A 21,938-nucleotide genomic window follows, 5' to 3' on the forward strand; every position below is an offset into this window, starting at 1 on the left:
ATGATTGGTATAATAGCAAACTGGCACTGATTATAGGTATAGAATAAGCTAGGGGTTCAATATCAGCTAGCCTTTTCCTTATAGTCTAGTGAGATCTATAGTAAAATCCTATTGGGATGCTGTCTTAGTTCTATTAGAGTAATTATCAGCATGGCACATTTTAGTTTGAGCAGTCACCAAAAATAAATCCTCTATGACAAAAAATGTCACTAACCATAAAACTTTTTAAAATCCACAGCATTTCTAGCTCTGAGTAATGGTTATAAATCTTATTGTAAATGAAGACCAAAACACTATTATATACGTGTATGCCTTATGCAATAACATTATAATAGCAAATTATGGTATGCACTTGACTACACCGGTCATAAATTGTGTATTGGCGATTTTAAAATAGTACTAGCCCTTACCGACTGCCTACATATACTGTTACGTATGTATCTAATCTATGTACATATATGATAAATACATAAAGAATGTGTGTAGTGAGTGCATATTGCTAATCAAGTAATTGTACTGAGTTACAGTTATTGCTTTATCTCCTTGCCCTTTCTTCTGCAAAAATATTTTAATAATGACACGCAAAGTACACATTCATCTTACTAGTTAGCTTGGGTGGCTGAGATGCTACAGGGGGCTTGGGCATCAGATTTTGTCCAGTCAGTTTTGCAACCAAGCTTACAAGGTCTTTGAAATCAGGTATGCTCTGTACTTCTTCCACACTTTTATACCTCAGTAGTTCATCAAACGGGAATATGTAGCATGACCTTGTAGACAGACAACCAAGTACACAACTATGGAGTCTGTGTCTGTTGGGAATGATGGGTATGATGCGGTCAAAACATTTGCTCTCTTCTAGAAGAGGCCTTAAATTGGTGCTATTAATGTATCCATCTCTCATCTTAACAGGATCTGATTTGTTGGCAGACTGGCAGTTTAATTTGTCGTGTAATTGTGGGGAACACACAAGCAAAATATATCCACTATTGGCAGCCTTTTTTATTTGCTCTTCACACCAGATATTCCAGTTAGTAATATTGCGATTGGCATGATACTGATCCATATCACAATTAATCCCAGCTCCTCGCAGGACTTCAACAAAATGGACTAAACACTCATCAAAATGCTCATCATGTTCGTACACAACAAATACACCTACACCAGTACAACAAGTAGATAAATAACACATCATCTTTTATACATTGCTTTGCTGGCTTGGCAACTAAACAGGAAAGGTTACCTGCCATAATTCAAGGTAATATAGTACTGATATGTCTATCCTCCGTGTTGGTTCATCATGCACCATAGTGTAGGAGGAGGCAAGAAACAGAAGGCCTCATAACCCCAAATTAAGGAAGAAAAAACAATGGCTAACTGGATGGGCATGCACGACAGAAAAGAATCACCCAACTTCTTTGGCAGATTTGCCTCGTGTTAAGCAAGTAACTTAGTATAGATGTGTGAGTGATGTTGAGTTGAAATTCTGTCGTATGTTCATGAGCTGAGGTGTAAAAAATAAACATCACATGAATTGTGGTAAGGATGTGAAATCATTGCTACATGTAAATAACTCACAGTGGTGGCTTTACACTTGTGTATTTTCTTGGCCACTCAACTCACTACTGTGAGTCTTGGTATACTGAATATATTTGGCATCTAAACTAAACAAACTGTGGGCATTGTACATAGATGAGTAATTACTTATAAGAAAGGAAAAGCATAGATGAAGGCTAGAAAAGAGATTATATATATGACATACACCTGTACTACTTTCTATAATAATGAATATGTATGACCAAGTGTGATATAATTAGTGCAGTACACTTGCATTAAAGTTGTATATACATACATAGATGGCATCTTACAATACCACTAACCAGTTGCTGGTTTAGCACTACTATTTATAGCTGCTGACTCCCTAGCCTGATCTTTTGGAATTACCAGATCTGTAAAACACAACAAAAACTGCAATTTCAACAGAATGATTGAAAAGAGATATATACAGTACACACAGATCATGCAATGGAATTAGAACTACACTACATATAAGTATAGTAGGGACCAGTGGCATAACTAGACTTGCACCGACACTAGGGCCCAGTGCAGTAAGTTGAAGTTGCATTCACAAGAAATGCTATTAAAGTAGTAGCATTATCGAAACAATAATTATTTCTAGAGGCACTTATGCCGGTAACCTGTCAGTTTGAAGCGATTTCACCATAACGAAAGGTAATATAGCTGTTTAGCTGCCAAAAATGTATGCTGTTGTCAAGGTCTCAATCAATTATTTGGTGAAGTCGTCCTTTTCTATTACTCTATAGCTAATTCCGTGGGCGTGACTTGATTGCTGACACCCGGGCTCAGGCCCGGGTTTAGTTACACCACTGGTAGGGACCACAAAGGTGTAGGCATGGCCCACAAGAAAACATCACCCAAAAGCCAGCCTCAATTTTTCCTGACAACGATGAGGCAGTATTAGTTAGGTAAAACTAAGCCCAAACAAACTTTAAGATTGACCCGAAATGCTTTCAACAAGCTGCTACGGAATTTTATTAAACGGAATTTTCTACTGACTGACTGACTGCTGACTGCCTGATGCCTTCAGATAAGTGTAACTTGAGACTGAGGGCTTTCTTTCACTGTTCGACATTGCTTCAGCCCGAGAGGTACCTTGTGGCATACCACAGTAGGTACAATGCATTCTTTATCGTCTTAATGGTGTCCTGCTTTGTGTCCATTTTGGCAGTAGCACGTGACGGCTTCCCTTAGTAATGGAAATCATCCGTATTTTTCTTAGTGGCTACTTTGATTGCAGAGTTGTTTTCGAACAGTAGTGTGTAATGGGTTGAACATAGCTGACAATGAAGCATAATGGATACTTAACTTTTCAGATGATAAAACTGGGGTGTGCTGCACCGTTTCTTTCTTTTGATGAGGTATGCATGGGTTCACCAGTCATAATAATTTTATTTCACAAAAAAAGTTAACAAACAAGTACACAAAAAATTGACTACAGTAGGGACCATAGCAAATCGATAAAAAGTACTGAAACAAGCTGGAGTAGTTTTAAAACAATAAGAAGTGTTATATCCCTACTGTGCATTTCCATCATGGTATCTTGAGCACAGTAGGGATATAACACTTCTTATTGTTCTACCTGCAGCTGACATTGTAAAAGTTACTTTATTAGGATAAAGAGATATGCATGAAAATTGAAATTATGCATGAAAATTGATTTCAATTTTCATGCTAACAGCACATTGGTGATACGTGCCAGCTTCTTGGACCACACAACACACTACTGTATGTCTTGATGCAGTATTACTTACCACTGCTGGCCTGTGACTGCTTACTTTCAGTAACTGGTTGCATTGGCTGAGCTATAATGCGGGAATATGACATGTCAACAAGTATACACCCATAATTTTACTAAAAATGCATGTGTAAATGCACAATATTTATTGAATACAGTTGGGGTTGTCAAACAAATGTTTTAAACAAGCGCTGACTACGTGTTACCTCCCAGCTCACTGCCTATCCCTTATTACCCAAATCGCATCTAGGAAATGATACAGCTTTAAACCTATAAGTTAATAAATCAGAAAGTTGTTGGGGGCACTTCAAAATATTTGAGAGTTCCAACTATGTTACCAGGTGCATGAATGTTACAGATTGTTTCGTACAATTGCCTTCATTTCATTTGCAGTAGAATTAGGCACTTTTGTAATAGAATTTATCACCTTTGCAATTGACTTGGCACACTTCGGCTTGCAAAAGAATTAGCTGTCATGTAATTTCATCACAATTAAACAGTGAGTACCTGGCTAAGTAAGAATACTTCACAAAGTAGCTGAAACAATTGTTGACTAACATTAACAACTTAGAGAAATATTTGTGTAGTACAAAATTTGTCTACAGTAAGGTTGGTATGTATTTGCTGCTGTTCACTATATTGACGGATATAACACAGTTATGCTATTGGGTGTGCACCAAAAGTTTCACTTTTGCAACCACTAGATATTCATTAAGTATTTTACAAACAGTTTCATACAGTCATGCATGTATTCCAACAATGACTTAATGAAGAAGTTCATTTATTAATTTGGCCCATAGAACAAACAATTACCCTGGATGTAATTTCCTGCAAATACAACATTCTTATTGCAAGGGCACCTAATTCTATTGTGACTGCACCAAATTTTTGATTGCCAAGGTGATGAATTCTGTATCAAAACAGGATGAGTTCAATATTATACAAACTGTGTTTTATCCTATTAGCCTTTAGTAGCCTTCTCACATATCCATAGTGGGATAGCATCTCTTTGTTGGAGAGAACTCAATGTATTTAAGTTTAGAATGATTTCAGAGGAAGTTTTCATGTCTCATTTGGTACATGCTTAGACTACACATGTTGCTAGAGGATCAAATCATCATTGAGGTTATAATTCTGTATTGACAGGCTTTACTCCCATGTATATATATTGTTATTATTTGTTATACCAGTTGGGCACTGGAGAGTGAATACAGAAGGCAGAGCCTGTATGAAGTAACCTAGGAGCCTAAGTGAAAATCTTTGTACAAAGTATCCTAAAGTGAAATGGGACAAATACCTTGAATGGCTGGAAAAAAGGCAACTCATTGTGACTTGATCCACAGGCCACCCTGATTCTAGCCAAGCATCCTATCCAGTGCCAACCAGAAAGGAAATGTTATAATGCTATTATCTACATTACCAGTTGGACATTAAAGAATAGCAGTAGTGTACAATACTACTACTATACTGTATATTGTTAAACTAAACACCTACAAAACTAGAAACAGACACAATTACTTACTGGAATTACAGTTTATTTTGATACTAGCTCCTTGCTGTAAATGAATGTCCCTGACTGTGGATGTTAAATATGTTCATAATTACACACATACATAGCTACATACACTGTATGCAAAATTATAATGTATACTTTGATCATATACATCCTTAAATCCCAGTGCATGGGAGTGTCAAAGTGCCACGCTGGGTTATAACTACCATACAGCCAGACAAAGTGGTGCTACTACTGTACGATATATTAGTCATCACCCAGTGATGACTAACTAATCACCCTGTTGCAGAGCCACTCAGTCTCATTCGTGACATCATAATAACCGCGAGTGGTATTGTTTACCAATGGAACAAAGAGCCAAATAAGGAAATATTGATATAAAACACACCAGCACAGCACTTAAACCTGTTAAATCTTACAAAAAAAACTGTTAATCCTTTACACAGTAACACTACAAGTTACTAATATGATAGCAACAAATGTCAAGAACAGTCTGTGCCCATTTTCGCTCTAGCAATCAGTCCCAAAAGTCACTAGAGTGAAGAACTAACTTCTTTCGATAACCTCTAGCTTCATCGTTCTATTTCGGACTATGGTAGCCACTTGTTGGTCTTTCTTTCTCTTGCACGCCACACGACACCACCATACCAACTTCTGACGAAGGCAAACTGTATCTGGAACTGCTGCTCTGTAACAGCGCCCTTCGCTACAGTTTATAGGCAGTATGCAGGATCTCTGTTGTAGCTACAAAGTTGAATCTCCACACAATTTGGACAAAATCTTGAGCACAGTGACAGAACTCAAACTGGGAACTTAATGTACTACCCGTAAACTTTCGCTCACTCCCGTGCACTGGAATATAAAATAGTTATATCCTGTGTACTCAGATGATATCATTATTAATACACTCATCCTCGGCTCTGCCTCGTACTCGTGTAATAACAATGATATCACCCTCGTAATGGGATATAACTATAACTTACATAATTATGCACACACAGTACCAAGTGGTATTAAACTAAAACTGCAATGTGCTATGAACAAAATATAACAAACTCTGATAATATTATTGTAGTCTCCATTATGGCTGAAACAACTCTTCGGATATATGACTATTTGGGTGGCATGACACTATTTAATTTGTTAGCACACCAATCAAATATTTGTTGACACTTTGTAAGCTGTACTCCGATGGATGTAGTCAACCTTCAGACTAAACAAAGTGACATATTTATACTGCAAAATTCTATTTTAGAAGAGATAGAAATACTCTCAGGCTTTACCATACTCTGTTTCAGTGCTCATTCAACCTAAATACGTACATGTTTAAAGAATAATCAAGTACTCAGTTGTTTCATTCATAATTATTCAAATACTAAAACTTGTTATTGTTTCAGAAATAGTTTACACAATAATATTATAGCAGGGTGTTTGTTACTAACCACAAACTTGATGGAAAGAATTTGGTAAATAAATGCTTACTCTAACATTACTGTGGAATCCATTATGTATCCACAATAACACACCAGTGTGTACAGTTGGCTACTATATATACAGCTACCATATTAGTTAAATGTTATACACACAACATACTTGAAATCATTGTGCTGTTATGGCCACTTTGAGACTGTTGTATGCGAGGTTCAACGGGAACATCTTCTAAAAGAAAACCAAAACTCATTTAAGTTGGTGATCCACATTGATCTTAAGAAGCCAACAAGTAACTACAAACAGGTTTTGGCTTCTGAATAAATTAATGCCACAAAGAAAAAAATAGCATAGCTAGAAAGGATTGTTGCAGTGATTTTGTGATATAATGCATTTATAACCAAGTAGAAGTACCTGTGGTAGCTAAGCCACTAAGCCACAAATCCATGCATGTCTTGTGCTTGCAACAATTCACTCAGTTAGTGTACGCCTATTGCACTATTGTACATGATAGGTCTTATCAGAGCAAATAACTCTCCAAAAAAAAAAAGCTAGGCGAATAAAAGTTTTGACTGATCAGTGATGGCAGGTACAAAATATCTCCACCGCCTGATTTTTTAGGAGCATTGTTGTGGATTGGAAATATGATTCAGCAATGCAAAGTGGAAAGACTACTTTTATACCATGTTCTAATGATAGATTGTTCATAGAGCTGGTAACTAAGCATTAGGAAAAGTTTCAAAGGCCTAACTTTGACTAGTGTGGTATATTTCAATGAAACGGTTTTAACCAAATGCGAGCCATTGCCTAGATTTGCTTTGATAACTTCACTTACTATAATCCTATCTCACAATGGTACAAGCAAACGACAATTCCCTACCCGGCATTGAAAAATACTGAAAACAAGATCCAATATTTTTAAATATGTGTAATGATGTTTTCAACACAATAAGGATCAGATCCATAAATATGGATAAAAGGTTTGCAAGAAGTAGAGATTAGACACTAGTACTAATACAGTAGGTTGAACTTTCTATTGTCATTTTATAATTAATTCCCTTCAAAATCACACCTCCACTCAATAATGATAATAATACAGAGCTATTAGGGAACATTACAATAAAGTGTTGGCAAACATTTCTGCTAGCATATTTCATCATCTACACTACTGCATCAAAGGAAGCAATGGCACCACATGTATTAGGCTACACCTCTGTACTAGTTACTAATATGCAAAGTAGCTGTTTTGCTTAGTTTTTCACCATGTTCTGTTAATTACACAGCACTACACATGGACTATGTTAGAATTAATATGCTTACTTTTATTGGAGATTGATTTTGATTAATTGACTTTTATTTTAGTTCAAATATTCGGCATAGCCGTTCTTCCATACAAGAGCGTACAAAGAACAAACGTACAAGTACAATAAACACACAAGTACAGAAGCAATAAGTACAACATAAGCACACAGATACAGGAACTACAGTGGAACCTGTCTATAATGGTCACCTTGGGACCAGGTATATCTGGCCTTTATATACAGGTAGCTGTTATAGAGAAAACCTGTATAAGGTGGTCAGCAGCATTTTAGTGGCTATGGCCGTTATAAATGAGTGATTATTATTAAGAGGCTCACGCCAACCACAATGCAGTAATATTTTTAGTACAGAAAGGACAAGGTGAGCTTGTTATGAATGTTGGTTATAGCTATTGAATATATTTAAGCAATGAAGCCTGATAGACTATATAGTATTCATTGAAAGGCAGGAAGTGTGATAATTGTGCATTAATTGAAGCGGTGCCGTGGTGCCAGACAGTTGGCTTAACAGCCACCATAAAAGGTAGCGACCGCTATATGAAGGAGAAAGTTATGTATACAGTGATTCATAGGCGAATTCTTGGTTGGCTGTTATACGCGTTAGACAGGTGACCGCTTAATGCAGACAACAATGCATACATTTGTATGGAAAAATATTTGGGACCTCGTGTCCATGGCCGTTATGCAGAGGTAACCGCTTAATCCAGGTGACCGTAACACAGGTTCCACTGTATTTGTACATAACACAAATACACCACACAAAATATTACTCAACATAAAATTATACACTGAGGAAGGAAAAGTGGAGGACAGAGCAACTTCACCAGGATGTAATAATCATGCATTTTATTGATAGGTAACATAACATAGCCATTGAGGCACTACTCAAGAACAAACTTCTTTTGTTACTAGCAGAAGAAATGGGACACAAAGTAGTTCACTTGGAAAATCATTACATAATTATCAGAAGTGCTTCAGGTCACCTCTGGTGGCACGCTGGGATTGGTTATACTTTGCTAAAAGTACTGTGAAGGTATTATAGGGTTGGTTTCTGGTTGATGTTCGAAAGTGATGTACAGTACAGCACCACCATATGATACTTACCATTATTATTGCTATTATTATTGGCTTCAGTCACTTGTACTGGCTTAGTACTCTGTGGACCACCAGGGGATGACAAGTCACTAGCTGTATCACCTTCAAAACAGAGAACCAGGCACATATTGTATAATGCAAATTATTCATCACAAAAAACATTTACAATTAGCTTATGATACAAAACTTTGCAAGAAACATTCACGGTTTAAAACAAAAGCGTGAAAGCATTTCATCATGTAAAACTGATACAGTGTACATGTAAGCATGTGAAATACACATAAGATTTAATTAAGTGCTAAACTGTCAAAGCATGTCCTACAAAGTATAGTCATACAATATTCATATATTTATACATATGCAATGTAGATGTACGCTGTATGTAAAAACACAGAGGAAGTAGAAACCAACACGTAAAACTTTAGACCTAGTTGTATCCATATCTTACTACAGGCTATGTCTTACAAATGTAGATTGGATACTACCCCAAGTGTCTTGCCCAGCATGCTTTGATTGTACAGTTTAAAGAGTACATAAGATGGTGCCCACTTGATATGCAGCCTTATATAGCTAGGAATTTGTGTATTGCCTATTGGTGTTTTGGTGTAGTACGACATATTTAATAAGCCATATCCACAACTACACCAACGTGAAAATGGTGATGGTATAGTGGAGGAACTTTGCATATCGAGGTATTGAGAGAGATGGAATTTTGTAATTCAAACGAGAAGTACAAATGAGCATATTTGCATACTATTTGTTAATTTTCACTGGATGGTCTCATTTCGCTAGACGGTCTCATCTTGCACTATTGCAACACATTTACCTAACTTTGGCTACTGCATGACACCTATGACATCACATTTTGTTATGGCAGATAAGGTTCATACAGAGTAACAGACACGATATACATTACTTCACTATTTAAATAGCTAACAGTTATACTCTCCTTAATTACCCTACATAGCTTGTTGCTAAAAGCCATACAGTTATCATTGCTTGTGATTTGAAACTTTACTACTTGTAAAATTGAAATTACTAGTGATTTTTGAAAGTTTGCATTTAAATCTTCTCAAACACAATTCTATATAACTCACCATTGTTAACAGCAGTGCCACCGTTCATCACCCCATTACTGCCAGCTATCGATTGTTTGTCTTCTATTGAAACAAAAACATCCATAAAAAGCTATACAATTAAAGTTACCATATTGTTATACTGATCCTTATTGCTATAAAATGGCTTTTGGTGGGAGGTGTGATGAAGTTTAACTGACTAAAGTATGTATTCCACTGATACTAGTGGATATGAATTTTACTGCAACAACTAAATGATATTTTCCATAAGATACAGTCACTATAGTATCTGCCTGACTGCAATCAATGAAATAGTAACACAGAAAATGAGGAAGCAATAAAGAGTTCTGGTTAATTATCACTAAAACATATTGACATGACAACTCTACACATAAAGTATTAAATAGGTGGAACGCAGTACCAAAAGTATTATGCCTTATTCACTTAAAAGTATAAAAGCATATATATAAAAGATCTTTGTAGCCCAAACAGATATCTTTCCCCAAAGGGTCCCATATAGGGATGGGCCAGTTATTGTCATGTTTGTAATTGTTATCAAATATTTAGTTACAATGTTCAAACAAGCTGAAGAAATTATGACAAATTATAAATTAATTACATAGAATACTAATAATGTTAGCCAGGTCTGTCAGTTAAACTTCTTGTCTACTGCATCCATTAGGTAAGATGTAAGTAAAGTAAAAGTCAGTCAACCCTGTTTGTGACCTACATAGTTCACAGTAAACAATATCTTTTATAGTTACAGTAGTCAAATCACCTTCATGCTTCTGGTTTAACATCTTTGAAAGATATTTCACAGCATTTCTGGCAGCAGCTGGTTGCCAGTTATCATTTTTATCAACACCAGCATGATCTGAAACACCTTTCACCACAAGACACTCCACTTTGGTCTCAGAATTTTGACAAGCACTGGCAATTCCAATACCCTCCATTTCAATGCCAACTCCTTGGGGATTTAAATCAAGCAGTTGTTTTTGAGCATTATCAGCATCTGCAACAAGCCATGACCCACTGAACACTTGTTCAAACTTAGTACCATCCTCAGAGTTATCAGTTCTCATGAGAAACTGATAAAATTTATTTTGTGTTAAATTACTAGCAAAGCTTCGGTTTTCATTCTGTCCAGGCTTCTTCTTTTGATGATCATAGCCAATGATGTGAGAAGAGATTACCACTTGACCCAACTTCACCCTGGGATTAATTTTGTCACCATCTTTATCAACCACTCCACCACAAACACCAACAGCAAAGACATATTTTATCTGAGGCATAGAGCGCAATGCCAGTCTTGTCCGATTATTAGAGCCATTTTCATAGTGGGATCCCATCTTCTCTCCAGTTTGTATCATAACAACAGGTACACTGCCCCAGCTTCCAAAATAATATGGATAGCCATCAATCATTACCTTTTGTATTTTTTTCTCCTTCATGTTGCTAATGGCAGTTTGAAACTCAATGCCATTTACTACCTCAAGGAGAACTTGGTATTTAGGGTTGTGACGTAGTGCTCCATCACCAAAGATGATGGTTTTGTTTTTGTATTCTGACTGCAACTGTTCAATTGTCCATGTTTCTGTAGAAGAATGTAAGCATGTAAACATCCAGAACATAAACCACTTTGACACCCTAGATATAAGGAAACCACAGGGTTATATTTCACATATTGCTCTGACCACAGGGTGATATCATGACATATAGCCTTGATGCAGAGGCAGTACAAAGCATTAGTCCCCTTTGATTCTATCATTACATTGAACTGCTTAAAGTTTTTACATTGTGGGTTTGAGCTTAGTATAGACTTTATATATTAGGTAAATGTTCTCTCAGAGTATTGTATATACCTTGTTAAGCAGCAAGGCATCACTGACTAATCATTATTGTGATGTGGGGACTATTTTTCTACATGACATGACTAAACCTTGAGAATGTCTGAGTCATCATGACTCAGACATTCTCAAGGTCAGTAACCACTCTTAAATAAATACTTACCTTGGCTGCTAGAACCGGTGAAACCCACAACTGTTCTTTAGCAAAGCAGGCTGTATGGCATATGAATAATGCTTTGCATGAGTATTATTATAGCCCATACTTTAGTTTAGATACCTTTGTATTAAACTAATGGGATGAAAGTAGGCTCATCTTTTCACCCACTAGATGAGTACGCTTTAGTGGTATATATTGCTTATATCATGGCCACTCGGGATTCACCTGACCGTGCCTTTGGGCCTGCGGCTTTCATTGGCCATATATGTCAGACAAATCCATCATGGTCATGGTATAACAATTACAACAAATTTATATAGGGCAATGAAACAAGGGAGGTCATCCACACCTGCAGCAATAGTAGTGGACATTAAATTTCTACTTTGTAGTGATAGCTGCTATAGCCAGACATGCATGAGTGTATGCTGAAAGCACCATCACAGGTATTCACACAGTCATGAGTGAATGAGGCCTCCATAATTTAAGCTTCCTTAGTCAGTCAGTAAGAATGGCTTACATGTACTCCTTCCATCAGTTAGTCAGTCACTAGAAAATACCATTGATAAAACTTTGTAACAACCTATATGGGAAGAATTTTGGGTCACACTGAAGGTACATACTGTTGGACCTGCTTGTAACACACATTAGCTGCCAAGGCATCATGAAGTTATTGTGAAGCTGGTTTCTGGCTAATACTATTGTTTGTGAGAAAGTGCAAACCTCCGTGATCCCTAACATGCAACCCACATGTCACTATGTACATTTATATGGATGCTGTAACCTAAATGTCTCATTTTTTACAGTATTACTATACCTATTACTATACCTATTACTTTACAGCATATGTAGCTATACTAGACTAAGTATCTCGCAGAGTGTTAAGGGGGCACACTACTAATTCCTATGGTTTCACATGGTAAAATGATATTTTTCATTGATCTCTGTTCCCTTAATTCCACACCCTTTTTTTATCTGATGTGTTTGTGGATTCATCATCTCTAGTTAGAAATACTAACATTAAGACTCGGTTTAGTGCTTTAGACCAAAAGTATGAGAACTCTACCAATTGTGGACCTAGTCCCTCAGTTTTAGTTCTAACCTAAGTATATTAGCAACAAAAGTATGGAAGTAATTTTTTTTGAAATGTTTGTTTAAATGAGATATTAAATTCTCTAAAGTTTCTAGGAAAAACAGTAATCTCAAAGCCATAGTAGTCATAACTAAAAATCTGTTTCCATACTTTTAAAGATAATACTATTTCAAACCACTACAAAAACTTTTGGGGAGTTTCACAATTAGCTGTAGAAGAATCAATTTTAGTATAAAAATTAGTGCTTTGTAGCCACACCATAATTTGTACATGCTTCAGAGAATTTCACTCAAATTTGTACTAAACTTTTACAACTTCAAATAAAACACATAATTTTATTCATGGAAGCCATAGGACATAGTTGTTTGCCTTCTTAACAATTTAAATTTTAAAAGTACACTGCACTGGTAATTGACCACATGTTGAAGAACAAACAAAATATATTCAGTATTTGTAGGAGTTGCAAATGAATGTTGTTGCCCAACATTTATTTCATTGCAGAACATTACCGTATGGAAACTTTGGCGTTGTTAAAATTTGGTGAATTCGGTGAATTTGGCAAATGAATATGAATTCACCAAATTTTCCCCATCCAAATATTTAGCTGGTGAGAAAATAGCAGACCAAGCCTTGAACTAATCAATTTTCTACTAGCGACCAAGGGCTACTGGGCCAGGAATCACACAAGAGCCAAGCCTGCCTTGACTACCTTACTAGGTAGCTAGCTACTGTACATGTGGTATCCTCAAACCTCACCTCGAGACAAGCGTGACAAGTAGCGAGTCCTACCATATTAAGCATGATATTCACTCTTCCAGAGGGTGTAGATCTACTGTATATATAGTATTACCTTTTAGTTGATAGATGACTCCAGGTGGCGAAAAGGCGTGGCACTCCCAGTTCTCACTTCAGACAATGATTAGTAATCTATTTAATTAAATAGGGTGTGCGCTCTGCTAACAATTCGCCAAATTTTATTTCGCCAACAGTGATAGTTTGCTTGATTTGCCAAATTTTTCTTCCTCCAAAGTTTCCCTCTGTACGGTATTCATTTTAGTCAATTGTGGCTAGCATTCATATTTGGATAGCTGATGTTCAGTGGAACAAATGCCTCAGTTGCCATGTATGTATGAATGTTAGATGTACTATTGCTTTGCTGCAATAGACCTAGACAGTGATCTGTGACACAACCACACATCCCACATAGTAATAGATCATGTAATTACCACAACAATATTTTAATTTACTTGGTTTCCTAAAAATGAATTTTTAAAACCATAACATAGTTTCTCATCCCCACCTGAATCACTATGAGTCCAGTCAATAATCTTCATATGATGCTAATAGAAATTTCAAGGTCATAAAACTGTGTACTAGTCACAGGTGAGGGGTACATACGTATATATCAGAATACAAACTGAAGAAAACACACAATCTCTCTAATAATTACCGTACTATAATTTGTAACCACATGCATAAAGCCACCTAATACACTTTTCCAGAACAATTACATTTGTTCTTTTTTGTTGATAGCCAGCACACAAATTACCATTAAATACCATTCATGATATACATAGTATAGTAACTTCTATCACTGTGATAACAACATAGCTATTAGTGATTCGGGAATCAAAATGCAACATGAGTGTGGAAATATGTATGACTTGCATGGAGTGGGAAGTGGTGTTAACTATTCCAAAAAGAGACAATTATTCGGCATTGGTTATAATTCCATTCAACAACAGCAATTCTTCCCTGCCAGCCAAGGTTAAGACATGTCTATGAGAAGCCACATAATAATTGTTTTGAGAACAAGAGATCAATGCAAAAGCAATTTGCAGATCATTAACTAATCCCATTTGGAAGAGTAAAGGTCAGGCTTCGTAACCAAGGATTTCACATGGCAACAACTTCAAAGTTTTAATTGGTCAGGAGGTAGTTCCTTTCTTGTACAATGTCTCGTGTAACTTTCAGAATTTGATTCCACTTACCCAGTGGCATAGCCAGACCTGGGCAAGCCAGGGAATCAAGTCACTTTGCCCTACCATTAGCTACCCAGAGTAATTAAGGAGGTAGGCCGTGTCACTGACCAATCACTTAATTATAATATACAAGAACAGCTAACACAATTTACTGTGTGTCCACTTCACCAATGCTTTCTTTCTGGCTGGCCAGCTGTAACTGGGTTTCCTCCTGGGGTTTTACTGTAGGCTATTTGATTGTGGTATTAATGAAAAGCAATAAATAGAAACAAGATCACATGATTAAAACGCAGTCAGCCTCGTGACAAAGGACTAAAGACAGAAGTTCTGTACAGATAGAGACAGAGTGCATTCGTATTTGTGGTGAAGTGCGCACTGTGTGATGAAAACCTTGAAGAAAAATTTTGAATTGATGCACAGTTATGAAATGTGGGAATCTGTTCAAGCTGTGTGTACGGATACTGGGGCTTAGACTGATAGTTCAGACGGTATGGAGTACTTGTGTATAGTCAGCATTTACTTCTTTTTCCTGTTTGTAGACTGATTATCTCCCGTTTAAAGTCATCATGTGATGTGGGTAGTCTACCAGAAGTGCTCCGTGCTTTCATTCAAATTCACTTCTAGTCTAGTTTTAAGGCACCATTGTATGTATGTGATAAGAAGACAATGGCTAGCTAGCGGTCGCAATTATAGGTTATCTTGCACACAGTTAGTGTAGGTAGAGTATATACTTAGGTAGTGATGCACAACAAATTTTAAAATGTCTGTTGATGTCCAAATGAAGTTGGGCATGTGTATGTGTGTTGCACAGAGTTGATTGGCTTGCCTGCCCAGTGCCCGGGCATGGAAAAAAGTCTGGCTACGCCACTGCACTTACCTTTTATGTTATGAAAGGATTTAAGCACACATAATTTACCAATTATTAAACAATGGTACCACGCCCATTAATTTTTGTGTAGATAGTGATGAGTTAGCTGCACAAAAGATACTGTAACGCAGTTTTATTAATACATAGTATTTTTATTATTATTATTATTAGCTCTTTACAGTGACCAGCACTGAAGGTCTGACAGCAACATGTGCTGCAGCCTTAGGATTACCTAACCTACAAGGACTTAGACCTAGTGACTTGACTTTACTGACTGAATAAGGTGTAACAGAAAAGGGGCCAAAGCAAGGAAAAAAATCCCTCCAACCCCAGGATTCGAACTGCAGGTCACCCAATGTCTAGTCGGGGCCACACTCAGTCTTCCTCCAGGAGGGATGGATTTTCTTCCTTAAACCTAAAGTATTTATTGTTAGCTCTTTACAGTGACCAGCACTGAAGGTCTGACAGCAACATGTGCTGCAGCCTTAGGATTACCTAACCTACAAGGATTTAGACCTAGTGATGATATTATTTGTTTACCTGTGGTATTAATACTGTATTGTTAGTTTTGGTATTAGCCTTACAATCATGCCTATCATTTAGTTTACCATTTGTTTTGCTCCACCTGGCTTGTACTATACAGCAGCAGCAGCAGTAGCTGCTTGTTGCTTATGCTTGTTACTGCACCTCTTGCTAAATTCCACGCCTGCTTTACCTCTATTTTTAAAATATTATGTAATAGCTACATGTGATGTAACATGTATTTGATATGGCTTCTCTGATATGAATTAGCAAGAGAATTAGATTTTGGTTTGTAAATGTTGTAATTTAGCTGATGAATTACTTGTAATTTCATAATTACATTGCTACACACTGCATAACTCAAACTGGCAAACCAAGGGTGTAGGTTCGAATGAACCCCCTTTCAGAGACAGAATTTTTTAAAATTAAAAATCACACCAATTCTTACACTCTTGGAGCTCTCCGGTAGCTACTTGCCCACTGGCGCTTCTGTGTACTACTCTTGAGGGTCACATTGCATTTATGCGCCTGTTGCATCTGCGCATGTCATGGTTGAAATGGTGAAGGATTGTTGGTTGGTTGTCCTGAGACAAATTATACGGCAGCAGCTGCGATATACTTGAGTGGTCATGTTATACATGTACATGTGTCAGGTTAGCACAAACTGTGAATATATTAACCTGATGAATGGTTGAGTGTCTCAAATATATTGGAGTATAAGCGAAGCCTGAAGTTACGTACTGACCATCAACAGCAGGACCAGCTGAGGATAATGTATACCTGGAAGAAAGTATTGCCAATTAAGGGACTCGAGCTCCTGTGTGCTAGGAAATTGAAGTCAGCTGTCAGTATGCAGTTAGTCATACAATAGGTTTATAGTTTCTATATGCTGCATAAACAACAGTGAGTAGGTTTAGCTAGTTAGATGCACAAGCAGCGCCTTTTAATGTTACTGCCTAAGGGAACTTTTTGTGTATGCATATTTTTATTTATACATGGTCTAGGGGAAGCACCTAGGCCTTCCCTTAAAGACATTCCACTTCCAATCCAAACCCCCTTCAAAAAAATCCTCCCTGCAAACTACGTACAGAAGTATCATCATTCTTCTCAACCAGCAATATTAATCCAAGGCAGTAATAATCTGACCGTTGTAGTTGAAATGTCATCACAGTATGGATTATTTGCTCTTGCCACATATTCCCCAATTGTAAGTAAAATCACAGTAGTATTTTTTTCAACTGTACTAGTGTGTCTATCATGTGTTGTTTATAGAAAGCCTCAAGGCTGCCCTATAGTTTCGTTCACCTATACGTATGGGGCATGCCCTTGAAGGAATTCGTTATTCCTGGTAACCTACAAGGCTAGATACCAGCGCAGCATTGAAACCGGGTCGGGTCACCTGGGTCATCCGGGTCACATTTAGTCCAGGTCAGACCCACTTTAAAAATTAGCTGGGTCTGGATCACGTGTGAAGCAAATTGTTTAGTTGGATGATATGGAAGTGTATAAATGTGTCACGTCAAGTCCTGATGCAACTCAGCTTCTTTCGTGAACCACGTCCACTTATTGGATGACTGCCTGCAACCATACGTGCAGCCACGCCCATTTATCGGTGATATTAAAGTCTAAAGGTATGCACGAAACCATGCTCATAGCTGCCTGCTGGCTTATGTGGAACCATGCTCACTAATCGATTGTTATCAGAGTTTCTTTTGTAAGCCAGGCCCACTTTTTAAAATTATGGTGCATTAGGTATGCACAAAGCCACACCTACTTGCAGGAAACATATCTTGCTTTTTGCAAACTTACGTGGAATCATGCCCACTGACTACCATCGTTAAGTATAGACACCCCATGCTTAATGCGCTAGTCAGCACTCAAAACGTAGCAGTTGATACATGCCTCACTTTAAATTAATCCGGGTCACATCCGGGTCAATGCTATCTGGGTCAGTGGGTCATCTGGGTCAACAGTAGTGACCCGGTTTCAATGCTGCTAAATACACTCTTTTCAGTTGGTTTATGCTCATATTAGCCCATCGTGAAAGGCATCATGATGTCTTCAGAAGGTTGTTTCACCCATATGGCAAATAAAATGTCTCAAAGTGAAAGCTCTGGCTCTGAACAGCCTTCATGCCTCACATATAGGCTGCTTTTAGCATAAACCGTTTTCCCCATGTGGGTATGGAAATATACACAGATAACACATACACACATAGCTACACATTTTCCCCCCAGAAAACAAGCAAGCTGGCCAAAAATATTGGTCAGTCAGATCATAACAATAACTTCTCAAATCGGTACATCTAGCCCATTCAATCCTGTAGCGTAATACCTCAGCTGTCTAAATACGAGACAAATTTATACACCTATCAATGCCATGCCTCATCCCTAGGTAAGGTGGGGCTAAGAAGTTCCCACTATGTCCCCACCTCGATAGAAAGTTTCTATAGGGGAATTGGTTTAATTACCTATTAAAATAATTATTTATGGTTCAGCAAACTGCAGCCGTCAAAAGCCCCAGGGTGGGGCAAGATGTAGATGTCAAATCCCCATGGGGATCCCGGGGGTGGGGCTTGACATTGATAGGTGCATTACTATGATATTCATAATCATGATAGCCCATTTCATTTTTGGGCCTAAAGTATGCAATCAGACTAATTACTGATGATGTAAGCGCTGGAGTACATTCTTCGGTGAAAATACTCCAAGCCTCAATAGGCTCAATACATTTTTGACCTTTTTAAAAATTATGTGGTTGTGTAACCATACCGTATATTCCAATAAACAGCATGCTGTTAAATAGACCAAAGCCTGCCTTACACACTGGTGGTGGTCTGGGATTAATCTGTCAAGGCAATCTTGTGTAGTGAAGCGATAAAGTTAATTGGTTTTTTGGGCTAATAATGCTAGCGATATTGTTAAAAACTATGATTAGTAAGTTCGATATTGTTAAAAACTATGATCAGTAAGTTCGCTACAACCTAAAGTGTTAATTTACATTACAAAGAAGCATCCTTACCAGTTAATTGTATTGTTAAACCTATCTCTTTGTACCAATCATGTATATCATTTTTGACCACAAAACCATGTTAGTGTTATTGCTTCACTATTCAGGATTGCCTTGACAGATTAATCCCAGACCACCACCACCAGCATGTAGAGCAGGCTTTGGTCTATTTACTAGTATACTGCTTATTAGGCCCCTATTTGGTAGTGCTAAGCGATACTGCCATTTTAGTATCACGATCGATACTGAAGCCACTATTCACGATACTGAATAGTTTACGATACTGAATAGTTCACGATACTTATGAGTTAATCATAGCTGCTGCTACATACTGTATTGCTCAGCATTCCTGCAGGAAGTCCTTATATGTGATAGTAACTAGCCACTATCATTCTTGTTTACAGTAACAGTTATTGTAACACATGCTTTGAGGTTATGTTGTGGTGTTCACACCTCTCTGCAGGGGAAACCAGGTGGGTGGACTTTATCACTTACAAGGATTCTTGGCCTAGTACTGCATAGCAAATGACAGTAATGTACAGACATGGTATCACAATAGTTAATAACAAAATATCGTGATATCGATACTTTTAAAATATCGCGATATATCGCTAAAATGGTAGTATCGATCAGCCCTACTATTTGGTGATTATTAGTTTCTCATCCACTGCCCCGCATGGTAAGCCATTATTTACTCCGTGCATCCTCAGAAGAACACGTGATACCAAACCGTCATTGATGATGTATTTAATTAACGCTACAGTGCACCAGGAGTACTGTTATGTTGTTTCCTTGGCAAATTACTGCAGTGGATTCTATTTTCGACTGTTTTTCAAGTCAACTGAAATCCTGCTAGCTCGATAGAGCACGATTGCAACTAAAAACCAATGTTAATTTGTGGGAGGAAAGGAGAATCTGGACAAGGTCTGTACATCAGTGTATTAATAATATAATGGCCTAATGGTAATGCACTCCCGCCTGCATCATAATAAATAGAAAGACTGGATGAGAAACTAATAATCACTAAATAGGGGCCTTAGGATATACAGTATGGTTACACCACAGAATTTTTAAAAAGGGCTAACAGGTACAAGAGCCTGTTGAGGTTGTGGTATTTTAGTTGACAGAATGTACTCCAGCAGTCAATTAAGAAACCCTACAAAGTTAATGAATACTTCTAAGGCCATTCCAAATAAATTCTCTGTTTCCTGTCCTGGACTCAAGCATATTTGCATGCGGCGGGCGGTCCATTTCCATTATTTCATTATCAGATTGACAGCTTTTCAAGCCATTATTTGCTTGGCACAACCATAAAAAACTGCATAAAAGCATGCTTAAGCTTGTTCCTACCCTTTTAAGTTGCAAAAATAGCACAAACGTGAAGTTTGTGTCCACTTGATAGCACTGCTGACATGTGAGCTGACCCTGTTTCAAGATGGCTTTTACTGAGCCTGTCAGTATGCAAGAATAACCGGAAAATAATGGAAGAATACGGAATAATGGAATATTTAGAGCTGACAGTAACTAGATGCGGGCGGTGGACGGGAAACAGAGAATTTATTTGGAGTGGCCTAATGAAAAGGCCTATTGATTGGCATGGGCTCGAAATACGGCACATTTGATTAGTACCATGAGTTCAGTACCCTACTCTGCACCAGTGCACTTCATGATCATGCGGTGATATTCGAGTTATGCTCATTCAGTATCGCTACTGATTTGCGAAAAGGGGTCTTCCACACACATCCAATTCTATGAACTTGGAAGTCCATACCTTAGTGATCAAGAAAGATACAAGCCTGAAATTTCCTCCATCTACTAACCTATGTTGGTTCTCACTACTGACTAAATTTCAAGTCAATAGCGTAATTTAATCTCAAGTTATGAATTGTCAAAGTTCGTAAATTGGATGTCATATTATACCAGTTAGCACATACAAAATTAAACTCCCAACTGACACCACGACAACATGTAGCTATACTAGTCCTTACTACAGTTAGAAGCAATGCAGCCATTGACTTCAGTGTAGTTACAACTCGAGCTGAAGCTCTTAGTAGCTTGGCTGGTTGGTTCCGAGTCCACAACTTGACGGGCATTCGCCGGCGCTGTAACCGATGGGCTTGTAGTCGCGCGAGGAATTGGCTTCCGAATTGGTGCTGCAATTGCAATTCCATCTGGAAAATCAGAGGCCTCCATTTTAGCTGTAAACTGATCCATACAGCAAAACAACACTTAAACCGACTTTTTAAACTCCACGTAACCACACGGAAAATCCGTGCTGGGTTAATGTAATTATCTGGACCCAAGAACCCCGCCAAGAACAATGTTTATTCCAGGTGAAATAATAATAAATGTCTGCATCATATTGAATTGAAAAAGGAACCATCAGTGTTGGGATTTTGTAACGCGTTAAGTAATATTATTACTTTTGTGGTAACTAAGTAATTATAACGAAATATGCTATAAAAACAGGTAATATAACTCAAGTTATTTTACTTACAAATGTAACGCGTTACCTAAGTAGCTAATATAGTTTAACTGTAACGAATCTAATATTACGTAATATAGTTACTACAAGTAACGAAGTTACTAACCTCGTTAGAGTAACGCCTAACCACAACGAGTAACGCCTAACCACAACGAAGTAATGAAGCCTACTGAATGAAACTTATTCGCCAGCTTCTTACTTATAACCAAGATTTGCACACTGTCTGACAACGCA

At 37.5% G+C, this 21,938-nt stretch overlaps 1 protein-coding gene across 3 annotated transcripts; it reads right to left on the reverse strand.

The window, feature by feature from the left end:
* Positions 1-386: 386 nt before the first annotated feature.
* Positions 387-21,491, reverse strand: LOC136250814 (uncharacterized). Of its 3 annotated transcripts, none has more exons than XM_066043121.1 (10): positions 21,208-21,491; positions 10,523-11,338; positions 9,766-9,828; positions 8,678-8,770; positions 6,420-6,482; positions 4,836-4,889; positions 3,330-3,380; positions 1,878-1,946; positions 604-1,155; positions 387-555 (listed from the first exon to the last, which is right to left on the reverse strand). In XM_066043121.1, the coding sequence occupies exons 1-10, from the start codon at positions 21,431-21,433 to the stop codon at positions 536-538; spliced, it is 2,007 nt and encodes a 668-aa protein (XP_065899193.1). In that variant the 5' UTR covers positions 21,434-21,491; the 3' UTR covers positions 387-535. The 3 variants fall into 3 exon arrangements, with proteins under 3 accessions (XP_065899193.1, XP_065899192.1, XP_065899194.1); XM_066043120.1 differs by having other exon boundaries at positions 6,420-6,485; positions 21,208-21,490; XM_066043122.1 differs by lacking the exon at positions 6,420-6,482.
* Between the last annotated feature and the right edge of the window lie 447 nt (positions 21,492-21,938).

The sequence above is a fragment of the Dysidea avara genome, chromosome 3 (genome assembly GCF_963678975.1).
Source record: "Dysidea avara chromosome 3, odDysAvar1.4, whole genome shotgun sequence".
NCBI lineage: Eukaryota > Metazoa > Porifera > Demospongiae > Dictyoceratida > Dysideidae > Dysidea > Dysidea avara.

Bases quoted from the DNA above. Each gene is read 5' to 3' on its own strand.
- LOC136250814 (XM_066043120.1), bottom strand. From the start codon at position 21,433: ATGGATCAGTTTACAGCTAAAATGGAGGCCTCTGATTTTCCAGATGGA. The intron at 9,829-10,522 runs GTGATTTGACTA...TTGTTTCAATAG, and splicing joins GTTAAACCAGAAGCATGAAG to AAGACAAACAATCGATAGCT. The intron at 3,381-4,835 runs GTAAGTAATTGT...CCCGCATTATAG, and splicing joins CAAAATAAACTGTAATTCCA to CTCAGCCAATGCAACCAGTT.